The sequence below is a fragment of the Drosophila simulans genome, chromosome 2L (genome assembly GCF_016746395.2).
Source record: "Drosophila simulans strain w501 chromosome 2L, Prin_Dsim_3.1, whole genome shotgun sequence".
NCBI lineage: Eukaryota > Metazoa > Arthropoda > Insecta > Diptera > Drosophilidae > Drosophila > Drosophila simulans.
This window is the reverse complement of record NC_052520.2, coordinates 17,490,862-17,513,258: the sequence shown is the minus strand read 5'-3', so window position 1 is coordinate 17,513,258 and position 22,397 is coordinate 17,490,862. Positions and strand designations below refer to the sequence as shown.

General features: G+C 40.8%; 1 protein-coding gene across 13 annotated transcripts in view; it reads left to right on the top strand.

Annotated features, from left to right (window-relative positions):
• LOC6732634 (neural-cadherin) overlaps nt 1–22,397 on the top strand; it is a 124,564-nt gene that overhangs the window by 20,741 nt on the left and 81,426 nt on the right. For 10 of the 13 annotated variants that reach the window (XM_039298541.1, XM_039298536.2, XM_039298538.2 and 7 more), the window contains exons 1-3: nt 2,775–2,903; nt 4,966–5,235; nt 17,394–19,141. In XM_039298541.1, coding sequence (XP_039154475.1) covers nt 17,587–19,141 — 1,555 coding nt within the window. In that variant the 5' untranslated portion in view covers nt 2,775–2,903; nt 4,966–5,235; nt 17,394–17,586. Of the gene's footprint in view, nt 1–2,774; nt 2,904–4,965; nt 5,236–17,393; nt 19,142–22,397 lie in introns of those variants that run through there. The other 3 variants (XM_039298534.1, XM_039298535.1, XM_039298530.2) reach the window with 2 other exon arrangements.

Here is a 22,397-nt window from a genome sequence, read left to right as displayed (position 1 = left end):
GTTTTAAATATTCACTTATTTTATGCTTTAAATATTGTTTTTAACTTAAATGTTTTTTTAACTAATTATAGAATTATTATAATTTTGGTTATTAAATCATCAATATGTGTAGCTATTCCTTGCGGTTGATTAGCTTCTTTCTGTATTCATCCATTTGGCATCACTGGCTCGCTTCTTTGAGTAGTTGATGATGAAGGTCTGCTGATTTTCAGGACGCTGAGCTTGGTCCTTGGCGTTGAGACGAGATACAGGGATTCGGGCCATGTCAGCCGCCACCGTTGGACTGGTCAGAAATGTGTCTCAACTGGTAACAGGCTCACCCCTCATGGGCGAACACAAAGTACGGGGGATAATGCGGCTGTGAGTTGTTTGCGCAAAATGAAGATAAATGTTTTAATGCAAAGTTGAAAGGCTGAAGCCACACAGAATGACAAGTGAGTTGCAGCAAAATGTTGAAAGCAAGGCATTACTCGAGAATGTTGGGGGATAAACAGATCTTTTAATATACAGTAAAATAATCAATATGTGGTAAACTTCTAAAATGAACCATATAACATTGAGGAATGGCTTCATTTTAAATATATCCTCTATGTGCTCTAAATATATAATCCTCTTTACTTCCACGTTTATATAGCCTTAATATATTTCCCGCATTTCAAAGTTTTATCTATAACTTTCCAATATGTATGTCCCTTTAGAAATTCATCCCCTTCGATTAGTTCGATATGCATTTTTTGTAGTATCCCACGCGATCTAATTGCCTCTTCCCTTAGGTGTCGTTGAAAGAACATAAATTAGGGACAAATTCGTTGATATGGACACATATCGAGTGTCAGGGAGCGTCCGGGCAGGTCCTTTGGTGACTAATGAAGCGCTGACAAATGAAGCAAATGTCATAACAGTGCGACTTAAAACTGAAACTGTTGCTCTACGAGTGGAGGCGAGTGGAGAAGCGAAGTGGCAGATGTTGACGAAAGACAAACTACTGCGGCATTGATCACTGAGCTTGGGTTCTGTTTTTATTTTGGGGTTCCTGATCCCAGGCCCTATAATTACATTTAAAGCCGCAACCGCACAAAAAGATGCTGGTCGCGGCACAGCCAATAATGTCATCATCATTACACACCCGGACATGTTTCCCATATGGATGAGCGGGATTAAGCACTTTCTGATAGAGTCAAAACAATAAAAATTAAAAAAAAAGCCAGAGCGTGTGCGCATGCGTGGCCCTTGTCATTTTACAATCCCCGTTTCCATTCCCGTCGAGAGGTCAACTGATCCAACCGAAATTGAACCTTTTATGAGGGCGAGGGCGTCTCACTTTTGCTGCCCATATGCTCATCTTTGTTTTTCAAAAATTTCCAGGGGAATAACTCATAAAGCAAACATGTGCCGGCAATGTGTGGCCAAATGTTGGGACAGGCAAAAAGCAGGATGTAGGGAGCTGGGGATGATATCCCTCGAAACGCCAGAGACACGAGACAACTTGAGAACCTTTTAATTGGCGCGAGGTGAGATGCGGCTCGCTTTCAATCCGATGCAATCCAATCAATTCTTATCGAGCACGCGATGCAATCAGGAGTGAAAAGCAATTATACGTTGTTGCCGCTTTTCGCCTCGATTTATGGAATTTTAATGAGTGAAATTATGCCCAAGGAACGCAGCAAGAGTGGCGAAAAATCCCCCTTCAATGTAAACATTTTCGGTTAGATTTGTTGTTTGCGTTGTTTGCCATCCCTCCGATAAAACCAACTCAACGCGCTATGAATATGAAATTTGTTGAAAATATTCAGCGAATGCATAGCGCCTCTAAATATGAATACAGAAAATAAAAAGAAATTGCGAAAAAATGAAACAAAATTAAAAGTTGATGGGTACCACGCTGGGTCCACAATGAATGTATTGTTTAGAGAGAGGGCTGGCAAGTTTTTTGGCTTGGAAAAAATCAAAAAGTGTCTAGACGGGGATTTATGACCAGAAACATTTTGCTTATCCATTGAAAGTATTTTTGGCCCCTTAAACTCTTATGAAAACATGAAAAGTTAAGTAACTTCAAGACAGATTGCTGGAAGAACTTGAGGAATAGGTAGTTATAAAATAGCATTCTTTCGTGTCAATAGATTTCTTATTCCTATAAAAGCAAAAAGTGATTGAATAAAATTCTTTGAAATAAAACACGGCCAAGCTGACTTTTTTCTGGCATTCCCCCTTTTGGAAAACCCAAACATTTGTTTGGGATTCCGTCGAAACCAAGCTTTTCCCGCACTTGGATCAAAACTTTTAACGCACATTTCGTGTAAGGTATCCAGCCACTGAGACTCAAGCCCATTTTCCACCCGCCCGGGCCACCTGTCAACGGCATCGTCAACAAAATCACCAGCGTCATCACCTCGCCATCTTTTCGGGCTTTTCCAGTAGTCGCTTTAAATCCGACCCTCCTGCCTAATTAATTGGCCTTCTTTTTGAATTTGAAATTAAAACTGGCCCAACCCCTTTTGCTTGTGCTGCCTTTTTGGCCCTGTTCGCCCCGTTTTCCCGCCCATTTTCCGCACTTTTCACCCCACCCCGTTTTACGCATTACTGGCTGCTTAATTACAGAAATTCGTGGGGACCACCTAATCCGGGGTTTCGTTATCCCCATTCTAGCCTCCCCAGCCCAAGAAATGCAATTGCCAAATGTCTGCAAAATTGTGCACCCCTTCTCTGTCTCGCTCTCTCGCACCTTCTCTCTCGTTTTGGTAGGGGCTGTGTTCCGTTTCCGCTGCGTTCCGCGACCGCTCCTTGGATAAAATATCTCAAAGGTTCCACTCAGAATTCCGTTTGCTGGCTTCGCGTTCGGTGTGTTTTGAAATTGTAGCTCCGGCTTTTGTGTGAAATTTAATTCCGATTGGAAGCGCGTAACGGTAACGTGAGGTCCCTGCGTTGCATTTGTGTGTGTGTAGACTGTCGCTGTGTGCGTGAGTTGTAAACAACGCAGACTCTCCAAGACCGAAAAGGCCATTTTCGGGGGCACTTCTTCGTTTTTCCCGCATTTCCCACTTGACGTGTTCCCATTTCGCGGCTCTCAGGGCTTCCCCCTTTCCCCCACGATCATATGGCGCGCATTTTGCGTGCTTCCTTCCTCCTTCTTAAGTTTTTTGTTTTTCTTGAATATTTTTTGTTTTCTTCGCTTTTGGCCAACTTCCTGTTGCGTTCTATACGAACTTCAGGGCGTTTATTGTGTGCATTACTGTCGGGCGCAACCTTAAATAACCGTATATTGCTGGCAAATAATTTCGTCGCCGTAGTGTGCAGTCAAATGCAAATTTCATTTTATTTTCTCATTCATGCAAAATGAGTATTTATGACTCTTGCCTTGCATTTGCCTCATGCCGTTTTGATTTACTCTAGATGACTTTATTTTTATGTTGGCTCCTTAAATTTGGGTGTGTCGCGAGTTTCAGGGGAAGTGGGCGGAAATTTTCGGAAACTGTTGAGCGGAAGAATGAATTTGATTTGATACGGTACCTGATTCTACTTGTCATAGTTTTCGCATAGGAAACAAAGGAATATAAAACTGAAATTACCTTTACATCGGTTAAATTGGTATAACACTAGTATACAGTCGAGTTGCTCTGCTATCAGATAGTCGTTACTCATTGTACACAAGTTCCACCCATAACATTTTAATGATTGTATCAATTTAATTTCTCGAATTAAAAACAATTAATATTCCATTTACATAAAATCATCTTTCAAAGGTCAGGTTTTTGCTGTTTGTTGGGGATACCAATGTTTTGTTTTGCGAATCACTAGAATCTGCATGCATAATCACATTCTAGCTCTTAAATATAAAGAGTTAAAAAGACTTATCCTTATGATATTTTTGTTATGTTTATTAGGCAATCATAACCAAATTATACAAATCCCCGCAAACTTTTCCAACTTCTGCGTCAGTTTTTCACTTAGCATCTATGTACAAATCCAGCTTAATCGCCTACTTCACATCTGCCTGTAAGCTGCTAAATAGCCTTCTCATGCTTTTAAGCCTCCCACTCAAATTACTTTACACTACAAAACCCTTATAAAGTTTACAAAAACCATACCCGCAAACTTATTAAGTCCGAGCATCGCTTGCCCAAAAAATATCCTCGTAAATGTGTAAAAAAAAAACAATACGCACGTAGGGAGTGTAACGGAAACTCATGAAACTACAGGATATTACACAAATACAGATAAACAGCAACACCTATTGGCCATGGGTCGAAAAAAGGAGAGAGGCGGGGAAAAGTTGGTCCAGAGGTTAGCTATAAACGAAACATAGGAAGCCAGGAAGTTCCAACTGCGGTTGCAGAGGAGATGGAATCTGTAGGCTCCGAGTTTTCGATGGGATGCAAAACATATGATTCGGTAGAGTCACACTGAGAGTTCTCCTTGTGGAGAATGATCCGCTGTTTTCCCTGCTCTCTGTTGGTTTTTCAACCATTTTCCCTCTCGCTGTGAAACAACTTTCTCTCCCTCTCTCTCTGCGCCCACTCACTAAACAGGAGAATTTGTGCTCTCTGCAGAGCTGCTTTCACATGCTTTTCGGTGGTGGAAAACTCGGTTGGCCTAGACATCGCGCTCTGAGGACTTTTCCAATATGCTCTGGGCTCATTGTGTCGATTGAGTTGCTCGTGGAAGGACGACAACGACGGCGGTGTCTCCAGTCTTTTGAATTTCGGTTCGGTCCGCGCCAAAGGATATACAGAGACACACACCAATATAGCACATAGCATAGCTACCGCCCACCACCCCTCGAATACATAGGCGCAGTGAAAAATTCTATACGTTTGCTGTGTCTGTGTGCGTGTCTCGCGTCGCGTGTTACAGTGCATGTGTGTGCGAAATGGGCACAGCGAAAATAATTTAAATAAATTTGGAAAAATGCCCATTAAGAGAGCTAATACAAAATTCTTTGCTTCCCCCCATAAATCTGAATAAAAGGAAATTTAACAAAGGATATACAACAAATGCGAAAAGGAATAAAATATATATATATATATAAGATATATCCAAGTGTGTGTGTCAGTGCAAAAGTGTTGATGGAAACTAAAACCAAATAATACGTGAAACTAACCGGGTATTCAGTCCCAAAAGAGATTATAGTTGTAAAAACAGAAGCACTCGATAAAATCAATAACTGGGATTAGAAGCTGAAGTTTATAGCGAAGCGTAACGGAAAAGGAAATTGGAAAAAATTGCAAAGAACTTAAAGTAAGCAAAGGTCTAAGAAAAGTTTTCTATTAATATACCGTTTTTATATAAGAAAATCTCGTGTCAAACAAGAAATGAGTGGAAAATGTGTTGTCTGTCAATTTGTACGCAAATCAGTGAAATTGCTGGAGGCGTCGGAAAAAATAAGATAACCACTTTTAATCATAAAGAGAAAGGCGTTTGCAAATGAAAATATACATTTTTTTAACGTTTTTTTTTTTAAGAATCCCTTTGGATTTTGAATTAATTGCTGGGCTGTGTGTGTGCTGGAGCAGTTGAGGTTAACACACCTTAGACATATACATACACGCCACCACACACACACTCACAGCAGCAGTACACCAATACAGAGAGAGAGAAGCCCCAGCCCGAGAAGCTCTTTTGCCCCTGTGCGTATGCAGCAGTTTCTTTTTGGCCCGAGCTCCCGCTCTGTTTTTTGGGGAGCATGAAAAATCGATCGAATCCTTGTTCCCCTCTCTCCGCCGGAGCTACAATTATGTTCAGCCCCTCCTGCCCCCCACAAAACGGAAAAAGGAAAACAGCGGCGGCCGCTTATCAGCAAAAATACGAACTCGTAGTACTCCAGCATAGTTTCCCAGTAGGAAAATTGGCAGGACTCTGCACAGTGAGTGTTGTATTTCGTCGGGGGGTTGGTTTTTCGCAGAGAGAAGTGGAGAGAGTGTGAAAACTCTCTCTGGGCTTTGCAGATTTTAGCCAGCTCTCCGGAAACTCTGAGAGAATCGAAGAGCGATTGCCGCCATGTGGACTGCACTTGTTCCTCGGCACTTTGCTTTCACTGCGAACTTCTTGCCGGTTTCCTGGTCTCTGCTTTCATGTTTGCTTTGTCGCGATGGGTAGGAAAAAGTAACAAAGTGCAAATCAAAAGCATTAGATACTCGGGGAACAGCCATGAGATACTCTATCTGTCAGATAGTATATGGAAAAGTGGTATTAGGTGTTGGAAAAATAATATATGCTTAAAATAGTGACATTCCCTTGTAATAAACTAGTTTTTTCCTTTAGAGAATCTAATGGAATAGTATTCCATAGACATTTCAATATTTTTCTGATTGTATTTATTGTTCCTACTGCCAAATCCAATTTCAATCTCCCTTCAACGAACCTTTCTCACATATTAAGCGCGAAATTGCCCACACTGGAGTATTTCCATTTTATTGAAAAAGATGAAAAACTAATCACTATAATTTGTCAGTCAATAATAGCAGCAATAATTTGCAGCAACAAGCAAACTATAATCTAGCAATTTGCGAGCAATAATGTAATCAGTAAATGGCGTCTACACTCTTGACGTTCCAACGGAAAGACCGAAGACCGAAAACTGAAAGCGGTCGAAGATGCTACACAATTCAGAAAAAATTAAATAACAGGAAAAAAATAAATATGAGTATAAATCTACGTGCCAGTCGGGAAAATAATAAAACACCGTCTGGTCAAAAGATATTTTGTGAGCAAAGTGTGGCAAAGGCGGTTCAATGGAATTATCGAACCGTGGGCTAAAAGTTTAAAGTGAATCCGGTCATTGAGGTGCTTTTAAATAATTATTTATTTATAAAACACTTATAAGTGTGCTTTTTTATGTTACTGCTCACAAGAAACTCATATAATATTTTAAACAAAACTTGCTTTATTGAAAATCAAAAAAGCGCATTCGAACGATTTTAGCCCACTGCTTGCCACTTTGCCATTGACGGCGTTGATGTTATCGCCTTGGTTCAGGCCAAAGGCAAAAAGTATCTGAAGACGCTGAGACGGCGACGTTGACTTTCGACTGTGGGAATTGTGAGAGGAGCAGCAAAAAGCTGCTTGCCACCTTAAAAGCCCCAGACAGGCAGCCCCTCCGAGTTGAGTTCTTGGCCAAGTCAATATAATTGACTTATCTGCGCTGCATTGTTCTTGCCTTTTTGGGGCCAAGACGAGTCGTCGTTGTTGCTGCGATGCTATGTCTTTTGTAGTGGCTGTGGCTGTATATTGGCCCGAAGAGGTGGGCTCCCTTCTGCGGTTGGGCTTTTGAACATAATGAAGCTCGCTGGCCTCGTATTTGACTTATTGCGGTCGGAACGCGCCGCCGTCGAAGATTCATTGATCGATGGCGACGGCTTCGCGAGAAGCGAAAAGAGCACGTGAAATATTGGAGTCTTAGGTAGGTGGATATAGTGGAAATTCGGCGGGGGGCCGCCTGGCTGGTCAATAACTATTGAGATTGATTGAGATTGCTTTGCGGTCAAATTGAAAGCAAAACAACGACTTCAGCTTATGCAAAGTAACAAGAAAGAGTAAAAACAAAGCAAGATCCAAGATTGCCAACTTCCTTTGCGTGGAGCATTTTCAATTAATTTTTTTCGGCACTTTTTCCGACAGCTGCCATAGCAAAAGGTCTCGAATTATTAATTTCAGCCTCAATTTCCGTTTGGTGCAATTTTCCAGCCAAGCGACAAGTCCCAGAAGAAAAGGCGTCCGTGGAGCACGTCCTCTGCAAAATTCAAGGTACACAACAATAATAATTTCCTTGATGCCCCATGTTTGCATTCTTTGAGTTGCAGCAAAGCGAATTGCTAAATTGAGAATTTCAAGCGCTCAATGAATTTGCATGCCTCGCATTCGTGTGTGGCAAATATTTAAACAATTTCCCATTTATTATATTTTTGTTGACGCTGCTCGAATTTTAATTTGAGGCTGCCTCCTTTGAGATGCTCCGCACAGGGGCTCAGTTAAGGGGATGGTCAGACTTGGGTGTAGCTTTTGCCTTTATGAGGTAACTGAGTTTGAATTCTTCCGTTATCCGTTTCAAGTATATATGCATTCTTTTCTATGCATCATATGTATTACCAAATATAAGTACAAAATAAACTTAAGAAACCATACGTATTAGTTAATAAATTAAATATAAGTTAATACTTGTGTTAACCCTGACCAATTCCATCTGGTTTTTATGACCCTCTCGAAAGGCGCTACCTACGCCCCTGTGCAATAAATCTCCTACGGTTCGGGCTCTTCTTGCACTTATTTTTGCTGGTCCAGGCCAACGCCTTGTGGTCTCTTTGAGTCCGGGTGAAAACGAAATGAAATGAAATCTTTATGAATGAAATTTCTGCTTAATGCATTCGTCTCGTCCAGAACATGTGAGCAGCATGTGTGAGACTTATGATGATGACGATGACTGAGAGGCGGAGGAAGGGTCAACTTGGGCAGTCCGGTTGCCACTTGGAAATATTCCCTTTGCCCTCGCCAAATGTGCAGCGTTCTGTGTGCCTTGGCCTCTTCTTAAATTGTGCCTTACTGTCTTCGTTTGAGTGGAATATGGGCAGAATATGTCATTTCTAATGGAATTTTCAGGCCACATTAAAAAAAAATGCAAGCAACTTCCGACCGAGGGAAAATTTGTTTAAATGCAAGCGAAGGCTTCGCATAAAAGAGTAGCAACCCCGGTTTCCCTTCTGCCTCTTGCTGCTCATATTTTCCGCTGCATTCCGTTGCTAATTGAGGACAATTAAAATTTATTAGCTGGCAACAGCAATTAAATGCAGACACCCAGAGAGCCAGCGAGTAATTTTAAAATGTTGTATCAAATAAATTAAAAAACTGTAATATTACACAACGAACAAGGAGAAATATGCGTAAAGTTTGGTTTCATATTCCTGAATATTTATGGGATCAAGTGTGTTTGCTCAATTCTAGTTAAGTTATATTTGATAACTTCCTATAGTTAAAGTTTCGGATTTTATGCCCGACGAGAGCAACGAATGCATGGAAAATCAGCCAATAACAAGAAAAGAAATACATTTCCCTGGATCTTTCCCCGCCATAACTCGAACAAATAACCTATCTGTCAGATATCAAGTATCTGGCCTACTCTGCCATCCTTCAACTCTCTGAGGGCTAAGCTTATAACTCTAATAAGCTTACACCAACTCGCATTCTGAATAATTGCATTTGCTCCGGAACTGTGAAGCGGGCGAAGCAACCAGCGGGGTCAGAACAACCACCCACTCCACCACACTTGACAATCAATCAATCTTAAGTGGAGAGCTGCAGAGAGATCTCTGGAAAGTACGGAAAATATTGAGGGGGCATTAGATGCTAATCTGCATACTGTGTCAAATGCGATGTCGGGATGCATTGGGTTAGTTTATTTTTTGCCAAGTGGCACTTGCAACAAATTGGAGATGAAGCCACAGCTGCGGGTGGCAGTTGAAAAGAAATCCATGGAAGGGGTTGAATTTAACCGAAAACTGGGAAGAGCTCCTAAATCTTCTCTGGCAACTTTTTGCCGCACTGCAGCAGCGGCAGCAAAAACAATGGAAAATCAATAGGAATTGCAACCCCGAGCAGGAATCATATACAGTCTGTGATCCGATGTCTCGGGTCGGGTGATTGCCCTCTTTGCCGGTTGCTGCGGTTCTTCTCCGTCCGCTGAATGAGTCCCCAACCCCCCTCTTGTTTTCCTCCCCTGCGGCCATCCACTTCCTCCTTTGACAACAGTTCCGGCATCGTTTGCGATTGTGTGCGTGTGTGCGAGTGTGTGTGTCTGGGATATTTATGTGTGTGCGCTCGCGCATCGTATCCTTTTTATTGCACAAAGCAGGAGCACACACTCAAAAAAGATTCTTTACTAATTATGTTCATAAATTTATAATTAAATTTAGTTCCTTTAGAAAATGTAGTAAATACAACTAATAATAAGAGAATGAAACTGTTTCATAAGGGTCTTTTCCAGATAAGTCCTATCAAGATAAAGTAGGTCTATCTTACAGATAAAAATTCTCTTTAAACTTAGTTTATATAGTTTTTATAGTTTTTATAGAAGTATAAAAACATATTTTTCTGTAAGTGCATGAGCGGAATAGAACAGACTTTCCGGGGGTGGGCAGCTGAGGGTGGTGACGACAAATGGCAAAAAAAAAAGTGGAAACGGAGTGGCGTGTGCGGCAATACTTGTGACAAATCTGCAGGAATACAAAAAATGCAGATGTGTGCGCACAAGGGGTGATCCACAATTCACATGCAGAAACCAGGGGAACTCACATGCGAGACTGGGCGCTATAAAAATGTAAAATTCATTCAGGGCAGCCGCAGCAGCAGCGACAAAGGAGAGAATAAGACGATATGCGACAGCAACAACGTGACTGCGCACAAATACGTGAAGGAACAAAGGGAAAGGATGGAGAAAGGGAAAAGATATAGATTGGAGTTGTGGAAAGCACCAGACAACGGAAATCGATGGACAGCTCGGGATAGGTGAAAAACGTTTATCTTAATCTCTTAAGATATCTATCTCTAAAATAAAAAACTATAAGCCGTTGAAAAATACACTTCTTTAATTAATGTTACTAAAGTACAAAAAAAAAATATAAAACTATATATTGAAAAATTTCATATTCGTGAGTGTAGTTTATCGAAAGGAACAGATTTTTTGTCCCGAGTAATCGATAGACACGTTTGGGTCAATCTCTACATTCTTTTAGTAATGCAAACAATGGCTCAGAACATTTCAAAAATGTATTAAAATATTCAATATTCATGATGAATTTGTAGTAATTTAGATTAAATATATAAAGATCCCCGAGTAAACGCAAACATCACATTTTAAAGTACTAAAGCGCACACAATGAATTCTGCATTGTAATTTATTCATTTGACATACCAACTTTTTATTATTTTTTCACATTTCATGATAGTTTACGCGCTGACTAAAACAACATTGCTTCAACGTAGGCTGTTTATTTTAAATTTTCCCCTTGGACACACATTTTCAATCGATAACCACATAATCCCGGCCCCTCGCATATTCCCTGGGGTGTTTTTCTCGCATCAGATATTTATTTAGGTGTTCCAATTGCCGTATTTATCCCCACTTGGGACGCTTTAAAACATTTACACCACGCTCTTATTGTTTTAGCGGATTGGAAACGCTTTCCAATTAATTCCCGTCCCCATTTGCCCATTCATGCCCCGGATTGTGTCTCAATTTAATTAGTGTTCGAGGCTGTTGGGCTTTGGAATGTGGCACACACTCACACATCGAGCAGGCGATTCCATAAAATAAACGACAATTATACACGGGTGCGAATTCGTGCGACAGGAAAGCAATGCAAATATTTAACCTTGATGCTATATTCTGCATACTTTTAAATACACACATCTGCAACCACCCCATGTTGCACAAAGAAAATCTAGCAGTGAGTTGAATATTGCCACCAATAAATTTAGGTATCTTAAGTAGAAAAGCATCTGTTAACCTTTTATTTCGTATTTCCTTTTAATATTTGGAAAAACATCAAATAAAGTATTAATAATGTTGTAAAAATATTCATTCTGCGATTGGCAATTCGCTCAGTGATCGGCCAAGTTGAACGTCCTCTCACTTATGACGGTCACTGTACCGAGGCTCTCCTCACCTTTGCATTGATTTTGTTTCATTTTCCCCCCTCATCGATTGCATTTTACGTTTCACATTGTTTGTTTTGTATTTCGTTGGGTTTTGTTTTCCTTTTTTGCAACTCTAGCTTCTATTTGTTTTTGGTTTAATTCAATTTTAGTGCATTGCACTTTTTGCGCTGGCGATGACGCCGGAAGTGCAGCGGAAGGTGATGAATGGGATGGCCGGCGGGGTGGGGACTTCACTGTGGAGGTGCGGTACTTCCCCTTTTTAGTCAGACTGTCATGGTTTTGTAGATTTTGCAGTTGGCATTGTGCCAGCCAACAGTTCTTCTTGTTGCTCGAGCGTGTTTCAGTTGCTTCCTTACTCATAAGTTTTTGGCACATTTCATGCTTAATTCATTTCCATTGTTGAACATTACTCGTTGGCTGAAATATTTCCGAAAGCCTGTTTGCCAACTTGAACAGGAAAAGTTGCGGATAGGTGTATTAAAAGTTCGGTACACAAATCGGATTGAAATGCATCATGCATCAGGCTGCAAAAATGTTATTTGCATTGCCGGTTTATGCAGCTCTAAAAACGTACTTCAACCTTTAAATTCGGAAAATTCTGGTAGAGTATTACCTTGGCTAACTATTGATGCCGTATCCATTGCATGCACAGCGCTACATCAATTTAAGCACACCAAATTGCTTAATCGCCTTTTCGAAATAAAAGTAATCAACAATTGCCGGTCTGAAGACCTGCAAATCCACATCACCCCCCTCGTTTTTTACCATTTAATGGCACATCGAAGAATTCGCTTTGTGCACGCAAAATATTCCTCGCAGCCACAGAAAGCCAGACAAAAGTCTGCAAATTTAATTAAGGCGTTACCTCTATTCAACACCTTCCAGGCGTTCGTTTGCAGAGGAGGGCACATAAAAAGTTAATTTCTCCCCAGTGGATTCCTGGAACAAAGACCAAGGCTTCTTGCTACCTCTTCCTTGCAGGCAGAAACTGCAGGTTCGGCAATATTCGAAACGATGCGAAGGCAAAGGCACTTTCGATCGACTAAAATTGTTATTACACGACAGAAAGGCGGACAAGCGAAATTTTCTTATGCCTTTGGGGTGCCAGCTAATGACATTATAATGGCCAATTGTTCTGGTCGGCGAAGCAAACTATTGTAAATACGGCAAAATTCGATTTGTTTTCTTTGGGAATTAGGTTCTGCCAGCTGTTGGGTCTGCTAATTATCTGATGGTATTATTTGCCTTCGATTAGTCAGTACTGAGTTTTTGAATTATTTTTTAGAAAATAATACTCATATTATTATACGCATTTAATAAAATTAATTTTAGGCAGTAACTTGTAAGTTTTCAAGTTTTTTGCCAGTGCAATCACTTTAGCTATGATTACCCAACATCTTAAGCTTGCCACGCATCGCATCGCATCGCAGCTATCATCATTTGAGCCCAGCCCATTCCCCGCACTCTCACGGGCGTTTTGTGATCAGCTACCTGAGTTATCATTATCGCTAATTCCAGTTAGCAGCGCAGCTGACCAACCAGTCTTGAGGTCTGTGGTCTTGAGTTCTCGAGGAGGCGTGTCACCAAGGCATGCCCATGTGTTAACACATAATTTGTTGCCAGACATCGGAGGAGGAGTATCAGGTTGCTCTTAACTGGAGTGTGAGCAGCACTCCTTCACTCCTGCATTTTTCCAGTTTTTCTTCTTACCTGGCTACCGTGTGTTTGCGCTTCTTGTGATATGCAAATATTCGGATCGCATGCAAACGTCTTTTGGCGCATGGCAAAAAAAAAAGCTTAAGAAAACCAACATACGCGAGAGACGAGTGCGTAATGACTTTATTTATGACTCGGTCTGAGACAATAGCCTGCGGACCAGATACCGCAGCGAATGTGATATTTGCATGCCGAAGTCATTTTCCGCTCGCCGTCCTCTTTCGAAAGTGTTGACAGTCCATAAATACTCGCAGGACTCTCTGCGATTTAATGAGTTTCGGTCGATTTCACGGGAATTTTCATCTTTTGATTGCGCTCGTATGGGTTATTTTTCGGCTTGGCCTTAATTTAAATAGCAAAACAACCGAGCGCCGGGCCAATTAATCATTGTCTGCTCAATTTTTCATTGTCACCCAAAAAGGGGAGAAGGGTCTCTTATGCGGATGACAATTTTTGGTTGGCGTTCCCATTCGTTTTCCTCTGCCGGAATGGGCTATTTCATATTTGATGAAGCACTTTGCTCGCTGCTGTCCTGTCATCCGTTCTGTTGCCGTCGCCGGATACATTAAGAGGAGGGACAAACCTGATTTTCGACCCTCCTCGAAAGTCCTGAAAATCGGAAGTGTGTTCTGTCTTTGATTCTATTCGCATACAAAATTCTACCTGGCAGGGCAGATTTGTTGGCCATTGTTGTGTGTCGAGTGCCACGCGCTTTGGTGCCACAATAATACAAAAAAAAATCCTTAAACCGAAAATGTCTCGTCGCCTTTGATAAAGTGGACTTGCACATGAGGAGTTTGGAACGAGCCCTTCATCATGTTCCATTTAGAACCGGCTTTTGTTTAGAACCCCGTTTAGTTTTTCATTTGCCTAATGTTCTGGGGGTTGCCCGCAGTTCCTTATATAATATTAATATTATATATTATAATTTCATATTTTTTTGGAGTTTAGGATCACCGTTTTTTGACCTTGATTAGGGAAATGAGTTGTTAATGTTAATCATATTCTGGGAATTATGAGGGCAGTTTTTAAATAACGGGCGAGACTCACTACAATTTTTCCTATTTAAAACTTTCTCCTTAATTCATTAAATGTATTGGCCATTAAAAATCATTTAATACCCATTATTTGACCGAAGCATTTCGAGCAACTCAACTCGCAATGTGCGTCACTTAATGCTCAAAACAAACAGCCCACCAAAATGACTTTTTGGTAATAAAACAGAGTGGAAAGCGTCAAAGAAATCGTCAGATCCAATACGACGGTCGCTTTTGTTTGTGCGGGTGAGGAGTGGGCAAATAAAATATGAAAATGTGAATTTTAATTGCATGCCATTGGGTAATATACAAAGGGGAAATCAATAAACCATTCCAGTGACAAAAAGCCAGAAAAAGGCCACGACAAATAAAAATATGGTAGACAATTAAAGCTTCGTTAGCCAACATTTGGTTGGCATTCAATCCAGGAAATTTTAGGACGGCCTCAATAGTGGGTAATTTATTCAGCTGCGCTGATCTTTTACGAGCTTCGCTACTGAAACTTGTTAAAAACTGCTGCCAGCAGTTAAAAATCTAATAAACAATAAGCCGGCAACGCCTTGAGCTTGAATACATTTCTGGGCTGACTCTTCGAAGATACATATTCACACTCAAGTTCTTTGCGGGTTAACACACGGCAGGTGGTCTCCTAGCATTGATATTTAATCGATTTTAAATGACTTTAATGTGGGGAAAGCCCAATGTGATGCTCTGTGGGGGCATGTCCCAACATTCTGTGAAATTCTATCACTGCTTGCTGGAAAGTAAGCCAGATTGATTTCACTTTAACTAAACTTTATGTCAAACTGAAAGATACATTTCCATCAACCTAAATATCATTGTATGCATTTCATTTACTCTTTCTCCTGCGTGCCCTTTGGCTGCCATGACGCATCAATCAATCCAATTGCTGAATATATAAATATAAAACACACGGAATTCCAGCATCAAATATTCATTTATGCCGAAATGTAGAGCTATGCATAGGGACGCTTTTATTCACCATATTGTATCGCATTTTATCTTCGCTTTTAATTAAGTGGCACTATGAAAAATAAAAAGACGAAGCCAACCTTTTTTGAAGAGACAAAAACAGAACTGTGTTTTGATTAATCGCAGACTGGGGCATTTTAAATGAATTTTAACACGCAGAAAAGCTGCCGCCAATGGAATTAGGAAAGACCAAGAAATGATTCAGTTGGAAGCCTAGTAGAAAATCGTTTATTTTTTTGCCATACAAATTGTAAATGATTTATTTGGCTTATATCTCCGAGCTTGTTACCCCCGAAACTATGGGTTTATTAGCGGCAGAAGCAAGTTATGCAAATGCACGCAGCTCCCATAATTTGTTTGTTAGTCAACTTCGTCAACTGATTAGCAGATCTCACAGATAGTCAGCCTAAAGTTTTCGTTTTATTATCTGAATCGGCTGCCGGAGACATTTTCATAGCTAATTGCAATTAAGATGCCGAAAGAAAGATAAGCGAACGAGGTGAGAATTATACATATGTGACTCGGGTTTTGGGACCGATTAAAATTAGTAAGAGCCTCTGTTCCATTTCAAATAAGTCAGGCGGAAATCGATACATGAATTTCTTAAAATTTCTAACAATGATATTTTTCATTTCAACAGTAATTATATTATTCGAGCAGTGTTACACACGTGTAGCTTCATTTTTCAACAGTCATTAGAAGTCACCCAAGCAATCATTTGTCATCGAATTCCGGTCACACCCAATAATAAGTCAGGCTAGTTATAAGATCATTAGCAATCTATGTATAGCCCCCACTCCTTGTCAACCCGACAATTGTTAGACCAGAAATCCTCCTCGTTGATAGAAACGCGTAAAAAGCAAATAAAACTATTGTCAACACATTCGGGATGTACAGCAATCGGTCCAATAAAGTCAGTGGCGCCTGCGCAGCTGTTTGAAAAATTGTTAAATGGGAAAGAACCTTTTTCCGACTTACCCAACTTTAGGTAGCGAAATTACAGGGTGCGTGCCATTGTCGGATTAAGGGAACAGGGTCGGCGGCATGGCGTGTTGCACACGGGGTAATTAAAACAATTTTCTCAATGAAATTGAAGTTTTCAAGGCCGGCCATGTGTGGCACATATTTCGGGGGGTGGAAATGCAAGAGTCCTGCGGAATTACCTAGAGCCTAGGACAATGCAATTGCCGGGGCGTTATGTAGAGCATGTCGGGGGAACATCAAAAACCAACCGAAAATCCCACATCCTGGGAAAAGTCCTTGACTGGAACAGACTGTGACAATGTTGCCATTCTTCGCCCTGTTTCCCGCTCGGCCTGCCAAAATAGCTTGAATATTAAATACTTTTACTATTACCATGTAAAAGTTTTCCCTTTGTGCAACATTTTCTGGGTTCTTTTGGGAGTCTGGTGCTTGCCTGCCACACAGCAATTAAAAAGTGCAAAGTTGACAATTTTCTCGGGCTCAGCTGATGTCAGCGATGTAAGGATGATGATATAGTCTCGAAAATTGGGATCCCTTTTGCTCTAACTTCTTAACGGTTAATTACCATCGAAGCGTTGAAAAGAATTTGAATTATTTTTGTTAACAAAGATGATTTAAGTAACACTTTAGTATATGCTGTGCTGCAGAAATTCATTTCAATTATATTGATTATATATCTTAACATAATTACATAATATAAATATTTAATAACTCACACAGCAAGTGAATAAAACAATGCCTCCCGTTATAAAATAAAAGTATTTTCCAGGGTTCTTTAATTATACCTCAATCAAATATTTATATTTTATAGCCCGCGAATATGCACCTCAATAAAACAAACTTTCCTGCATACTTGATCAACCCTCACAGGGCAGCACCAATATAATGTATTCACCTGGCCTATGAATTATTCACTTCCAATGACCCATAAACTTTACACAATGCCCATAAATATTTACCTGTACCGAGAACCGCCACTAACCACAAATCAATTTTCGTTTCTACCCGCTTTATTTGCAGTTTGCGCCTCCCACAGGAAAACAAACAAAAATGTATTGATCAGCAGTGGAAAAGGTGGACTGGACAAAGGAATTTACCCATGAATAAGTCAAGTGTTAATAGTAAAGTCAACAATTGAAGAGAGAGCACTTTGAAAAGGGAAAGTCGAAAAAAGGTGTTAATACCAAAAAGGAACAGAAAGTGCCGCGGCAAAATGGCGGCACGACGTTGCCTGAATCAGCTCAGGCAACGTTATATAACCAACCGATTTAATATATGCACCTGCGCGATATTCTTGATATTCCTCCCATTTATTTTGGCCATAGAGGAGACCACATTTGCTGGTCTTTCAGCGGAAAATGCTGCCCGCATGCTGGCCGGTAGTCCCGGGGATGTGGAAAAGTCCTCGTCATTGCATCACAGCGAAATGTCCTTGGTCCTGCCACACGATACCTATCCTGGATTCAGCATCAAAAAGTTCAAAACCCATCCTGTAAAGATAAACGGTAGCTCCCACTCTGGTGCAGCTGCCTATCACATGTTGGACACGGACTACTCCAAGTACTTCACCGTACTGGAAGATGGCGTGGTGATGACCACGGCGGATATTTCTCCGCTTGTCAATCGTCCGGTTCAGTTGGTGGTTGTTGAGCAAACGCCCAATGCTACCAATACCCACAATCTGCAGCTGTTTGTGATGCACCGCAATGATATGCTGCGATTTTCGGGTTCCCTACTCGATGCCAGTGGTGAAGTTAGGGAGAATCAACCGGCGGGTACCAGGGTGAGGGGAGTGCCCCTGATGCAGGCCTTCAGCGGTTCCATCCTGGACGAGGAACTGGCCACACCCAAGAAGGTTCGGTACACCATTATTGACGGCAACGTGGATGATGCATTCGCCCTGCAGGAACGTAAGGCCAACAAGAACATTCAAATAAGTGCCAAGTCCTTGGTGATTAACGGCGATGACGAATCCGGTGTTTGGCTGGTCACCAATCGTCCTCTGGATCGAGAGGAGCGGGCTCACTATGATCTCTCCGTGGAAGCATCCGATGTCGATGGCTTGGACAAGACAGTTTCCAAAATACAAATCACCGTGTTGGATGAAAACGACAATAGGCCGATTTTCAAGTCCCTGGACTACAAGTTCGCCATCGCTGGCCAGAAATCTGCAAATATGGAGAGCAACAGTAGTGTGACATATCAGCGATTTGCGATCATGGGAAAAGTTGAGGCCACCGATGCTGATGGTGACAAGATTGCCTATCGGCTGAAGTCGCCCAGTAACGTTGTCATTATTGTACCCCAAACTGGCGAAATAATGCTGGCTGGAGAGCCCACTTCAAATGAACTTCTTATCGAGGTGATAGCCCACGATCTAAGGTATCCGAGTTTGCTGAGCGCAAAACCAGCGAAGGTTCTATTGGAATTTTTGGCTGCCGAACCAGTTTCGTTTATAATGCAACACCTGGAACACGATGAGATCAACAATCACTCACATCACCGAGAGAAAAGACGTGTCACACGAGCTGTTCGACCCACCAAGAGGATTGAGTTCACGGAAGCTGATGGAGATACTGAGGGAAAATCGGTGTTCCAGTTGGAGAAGGAAACCGATAAGGAAACATTCAAGATCCGGGATGATAATCCCTGGGTGACGGTGGAAACAAACGGAGCTGTGCGAGTAAAGAAGAAGTGGGACTACGAGGAGTTGGGACCAGAGAAGACTATCGATTTCTGGGTCATCATTACCAATATGGGACACAATGGTAAGTTACTGTCATTTCTTTTGGGTTCACATACTATATTTAAGGTCAGGATCTATGATGTAGATCTATGTATGATTTCCATGCATTCAAATTCAAAATCTTCATTCCGAAAGCAATTAGCGAGCATTCACTGCATTTGCACAGTGATTTATTAAACGACCCACAGCCCATTTAATCTTGCAAATTAGCACACGAAATTGTTCAGCTGTTTAGGCATAATTATATTCGTTAGCGTTTTTGAAAAATAAATGCGTACGCAGAGTTTTGCCGATAAATTAATCGGATTATGAATATTTGGGTTTGACAATTAAGAAGTATATAATGACGAACAGGCTGTACTAATTGAATTTGCTCGAGGCTCAATAGATTAAACAAAGATTATTTCTAGTAGGTAAATGCACTTTCTCGGTACGAATTATTAATTAAAAAGCCGTGTTAATATCTTGGAATGCATGTAAATTTCATATATATAGACCTGGGTTTCGTCTTAAATTTTAATATAATACAATCCATGTCAATCGTGGTTCACTTTGATTAGCCAAGGCGACATAAGCCATCTGAAAGCGATTTTATTCGACCTTTTGAGCTGAGCATGAAAACACAATTTCCACAATTAAACGTAAATCACAGGAAAAGTGCTGACTGCCTTTCAATTTCTGTCCTTGTTTTCCTTTGCTTCATCTTTTGTTGCTATAAAATTGCTTTTCAAATATTTGGTTGACATGGAAAGCAATTACGGTCGATACAACACAGACTAGTTTTTACACAGCAAGAAAAGGCTTGCTACAAACGTGTTAACATACATTTTAATATTCAAGGTATCTCTCACATCTAAAAAAAATTAAATTTAATTTTGAAATATATTTCTGACTGAATGAATACGTTGAATCTTAAACTGTGAAATTTATTCTTCGTTTTGTCGTATTGACTGTCCTTTGAAGCGAGGCTCAATAAGCAAATATTGAACCCACAGCTAGCCAGAATCCATTCAGGCATCAACTGAGCAGCTGTAAAGCAAGTTAGGATTACTGGTGGTCCTCAATCCAGGAAAACCCGAAAACCGCACTTTGCCTCCCCATTTCTGCGCCCAACTTTTGACAGGAGTCGAATGAAAAGTTCAGACAACTGACAGCTTTCCCTCCGAATGTCCAAGTTGGTTTTCCAACCAGTGTACGAGTTCATGAAACGTTGAAATATATTCAGTGAACCCCACACCCACACACTTGTTTCATTTACATCGGGAAATGGTTACAAAAAAGGAAAACTTTTGCCCTGCAGTTTTTCCGCATTGTGTGGGCGGTTGGGACTTCGGACAGCGATTGGTGACCCCTCAACCCCTTTGACTGTTCAACTGTCAGTCAATTAACAGTTTCCATAAATTTTGCAACTGCAACTGTCTCTCATTCGCTATCGCATCTGCGCTTTGTTGGAGTGATTTTCATTTACGCTGTTTGCCTTCACACATTATCACAGGCTTTTCCATTTCTCTGGAAAATGTCCTTCGATTGCCCGGACAAAAGTGCAGGCTACTTTACAATACTGATTAATCTATCAAAAGTGTATTTTTAACTATTAAAATGCATTAAATTTGCTACGAAAAAATCTGTAATTATAGAAAATTATAACGTAAAGCACAATAAAAACACGAATTATGTCTGCTTTCCCAAAAATATCAGGTAAACAATCCACTTGATGAAATCTAAACGAAATTATCACTTGAAGGCTCCCTAAGCCACTTGAACTAATGCTTAGTATCTCAAGCGTTTAGCCAAGACATTCGAGATTTCATGGAACTCTACGAGTATATCTAGCCTCTCCATTAGATCCGAGAATCCTTGAGTTAATTTATGAGCGTACGGCGGCAAGGAGGAGGTACACGGGAAATTCTAGGATGCACACATGGGCTTGGCTAATGGTTAGCGAAGGCAAAGCGGAAAACTCTACTATGTAAAACACTTAACAAAGCATTGCACCAGCCAAAAGGCCAAGGAGCAGAAGAGAGGAGGAGCAGCATAAGTGAACACGAAATTTACGACAATATTTTTCATTCATTTAAAATGCTACGCCAATACACATGAGGTTATTCAAAGGCGTAAAGGAGTGGGCGAGAAAGGGGAAAAGAGAGGGACAGAACGTGTGAAAGAGACGGGGGAAGGGGCGAAAGAGATGTAAAAACATATAGCGAGAGCAACATCTGTGGAACGTGAAATGCCAAATCCTGAAACAAATGAAAATTGAACAAGTTGTCGAGCATGCGCCTCCGAAACTGAGAGAAATTGAGAACAAGCACTTGCAGAAATGAGAACTGCTCTAACTAAGGGTTGGGTTGTTGGTATTATTTTCTGCTCAGGAGTGGCGACAGGTCCAACAGGAAAACGCTCGTAACAATTAGATTTCTCCTTGTCTCACCCCAAAAAGCCCAAAGAAACCAACATGAGTTTTGACTCTACCCTTCGTGAATAAATACGCACGATTTGACATAGAATATGTGAGAGAAAGGGAGGTATTTCGGCATAGAAAGGGACGGGGCTAGCGAGTGTGTTTGTTTTAGAAATTTCCAAGCGCATTGTTCTGTCCAAAAATGCATGCAGTCCTTTTTGCATTGGAATAGCTCCCCAAAGGATGAGGGGGCTATACTTTACGGGCCAAAGGGTGGAACAAAGGCTTTGACATTCCGACACAAGCACATGCACAAGGAAATGACGTAAAAGGGAAAAGGCATCAAATTTATGCACTGTAAGGAAAGAAGAATTAGTGTAAAAATTATGACACAAAAAATAAGGAAACTATAACAAATACATAGATAGCTTTAATTTAAAACACATCTAACTAAAATTCTGTAATATTGGCTATATTGGCATATATTTTTCCATAGACTTATGAAGTGTATTAAATAGGGTTGTTACCGTGTAAACTACACAATCAATGCTGAACTCTGCGAGATCTCAGGTGCAGTTTCCAAGAGCCAATCTTTAAGATGCGGCCTTTGACTCCATTCCCAACTATTCGCAATTGACAACTTTTATTGCGATATAAACTTCCGTTGCGATGTCATACCTGGACTCGTGCCCCATATGAAAACTTTACACAGCTCTGGGTCGTAAACTCCATCTGGCTGTCATAAAACAAAGGAGAGCAGGGCAACCCTAAGAGGGAGCAGCCCTGGATAAATGCTGCGCAAATTGTAGCATATCCTCGGGCTGGCTTGTGTATAAATTATGAAAATCAGAATTTAAGTTTACGGCGAGGAAAACTT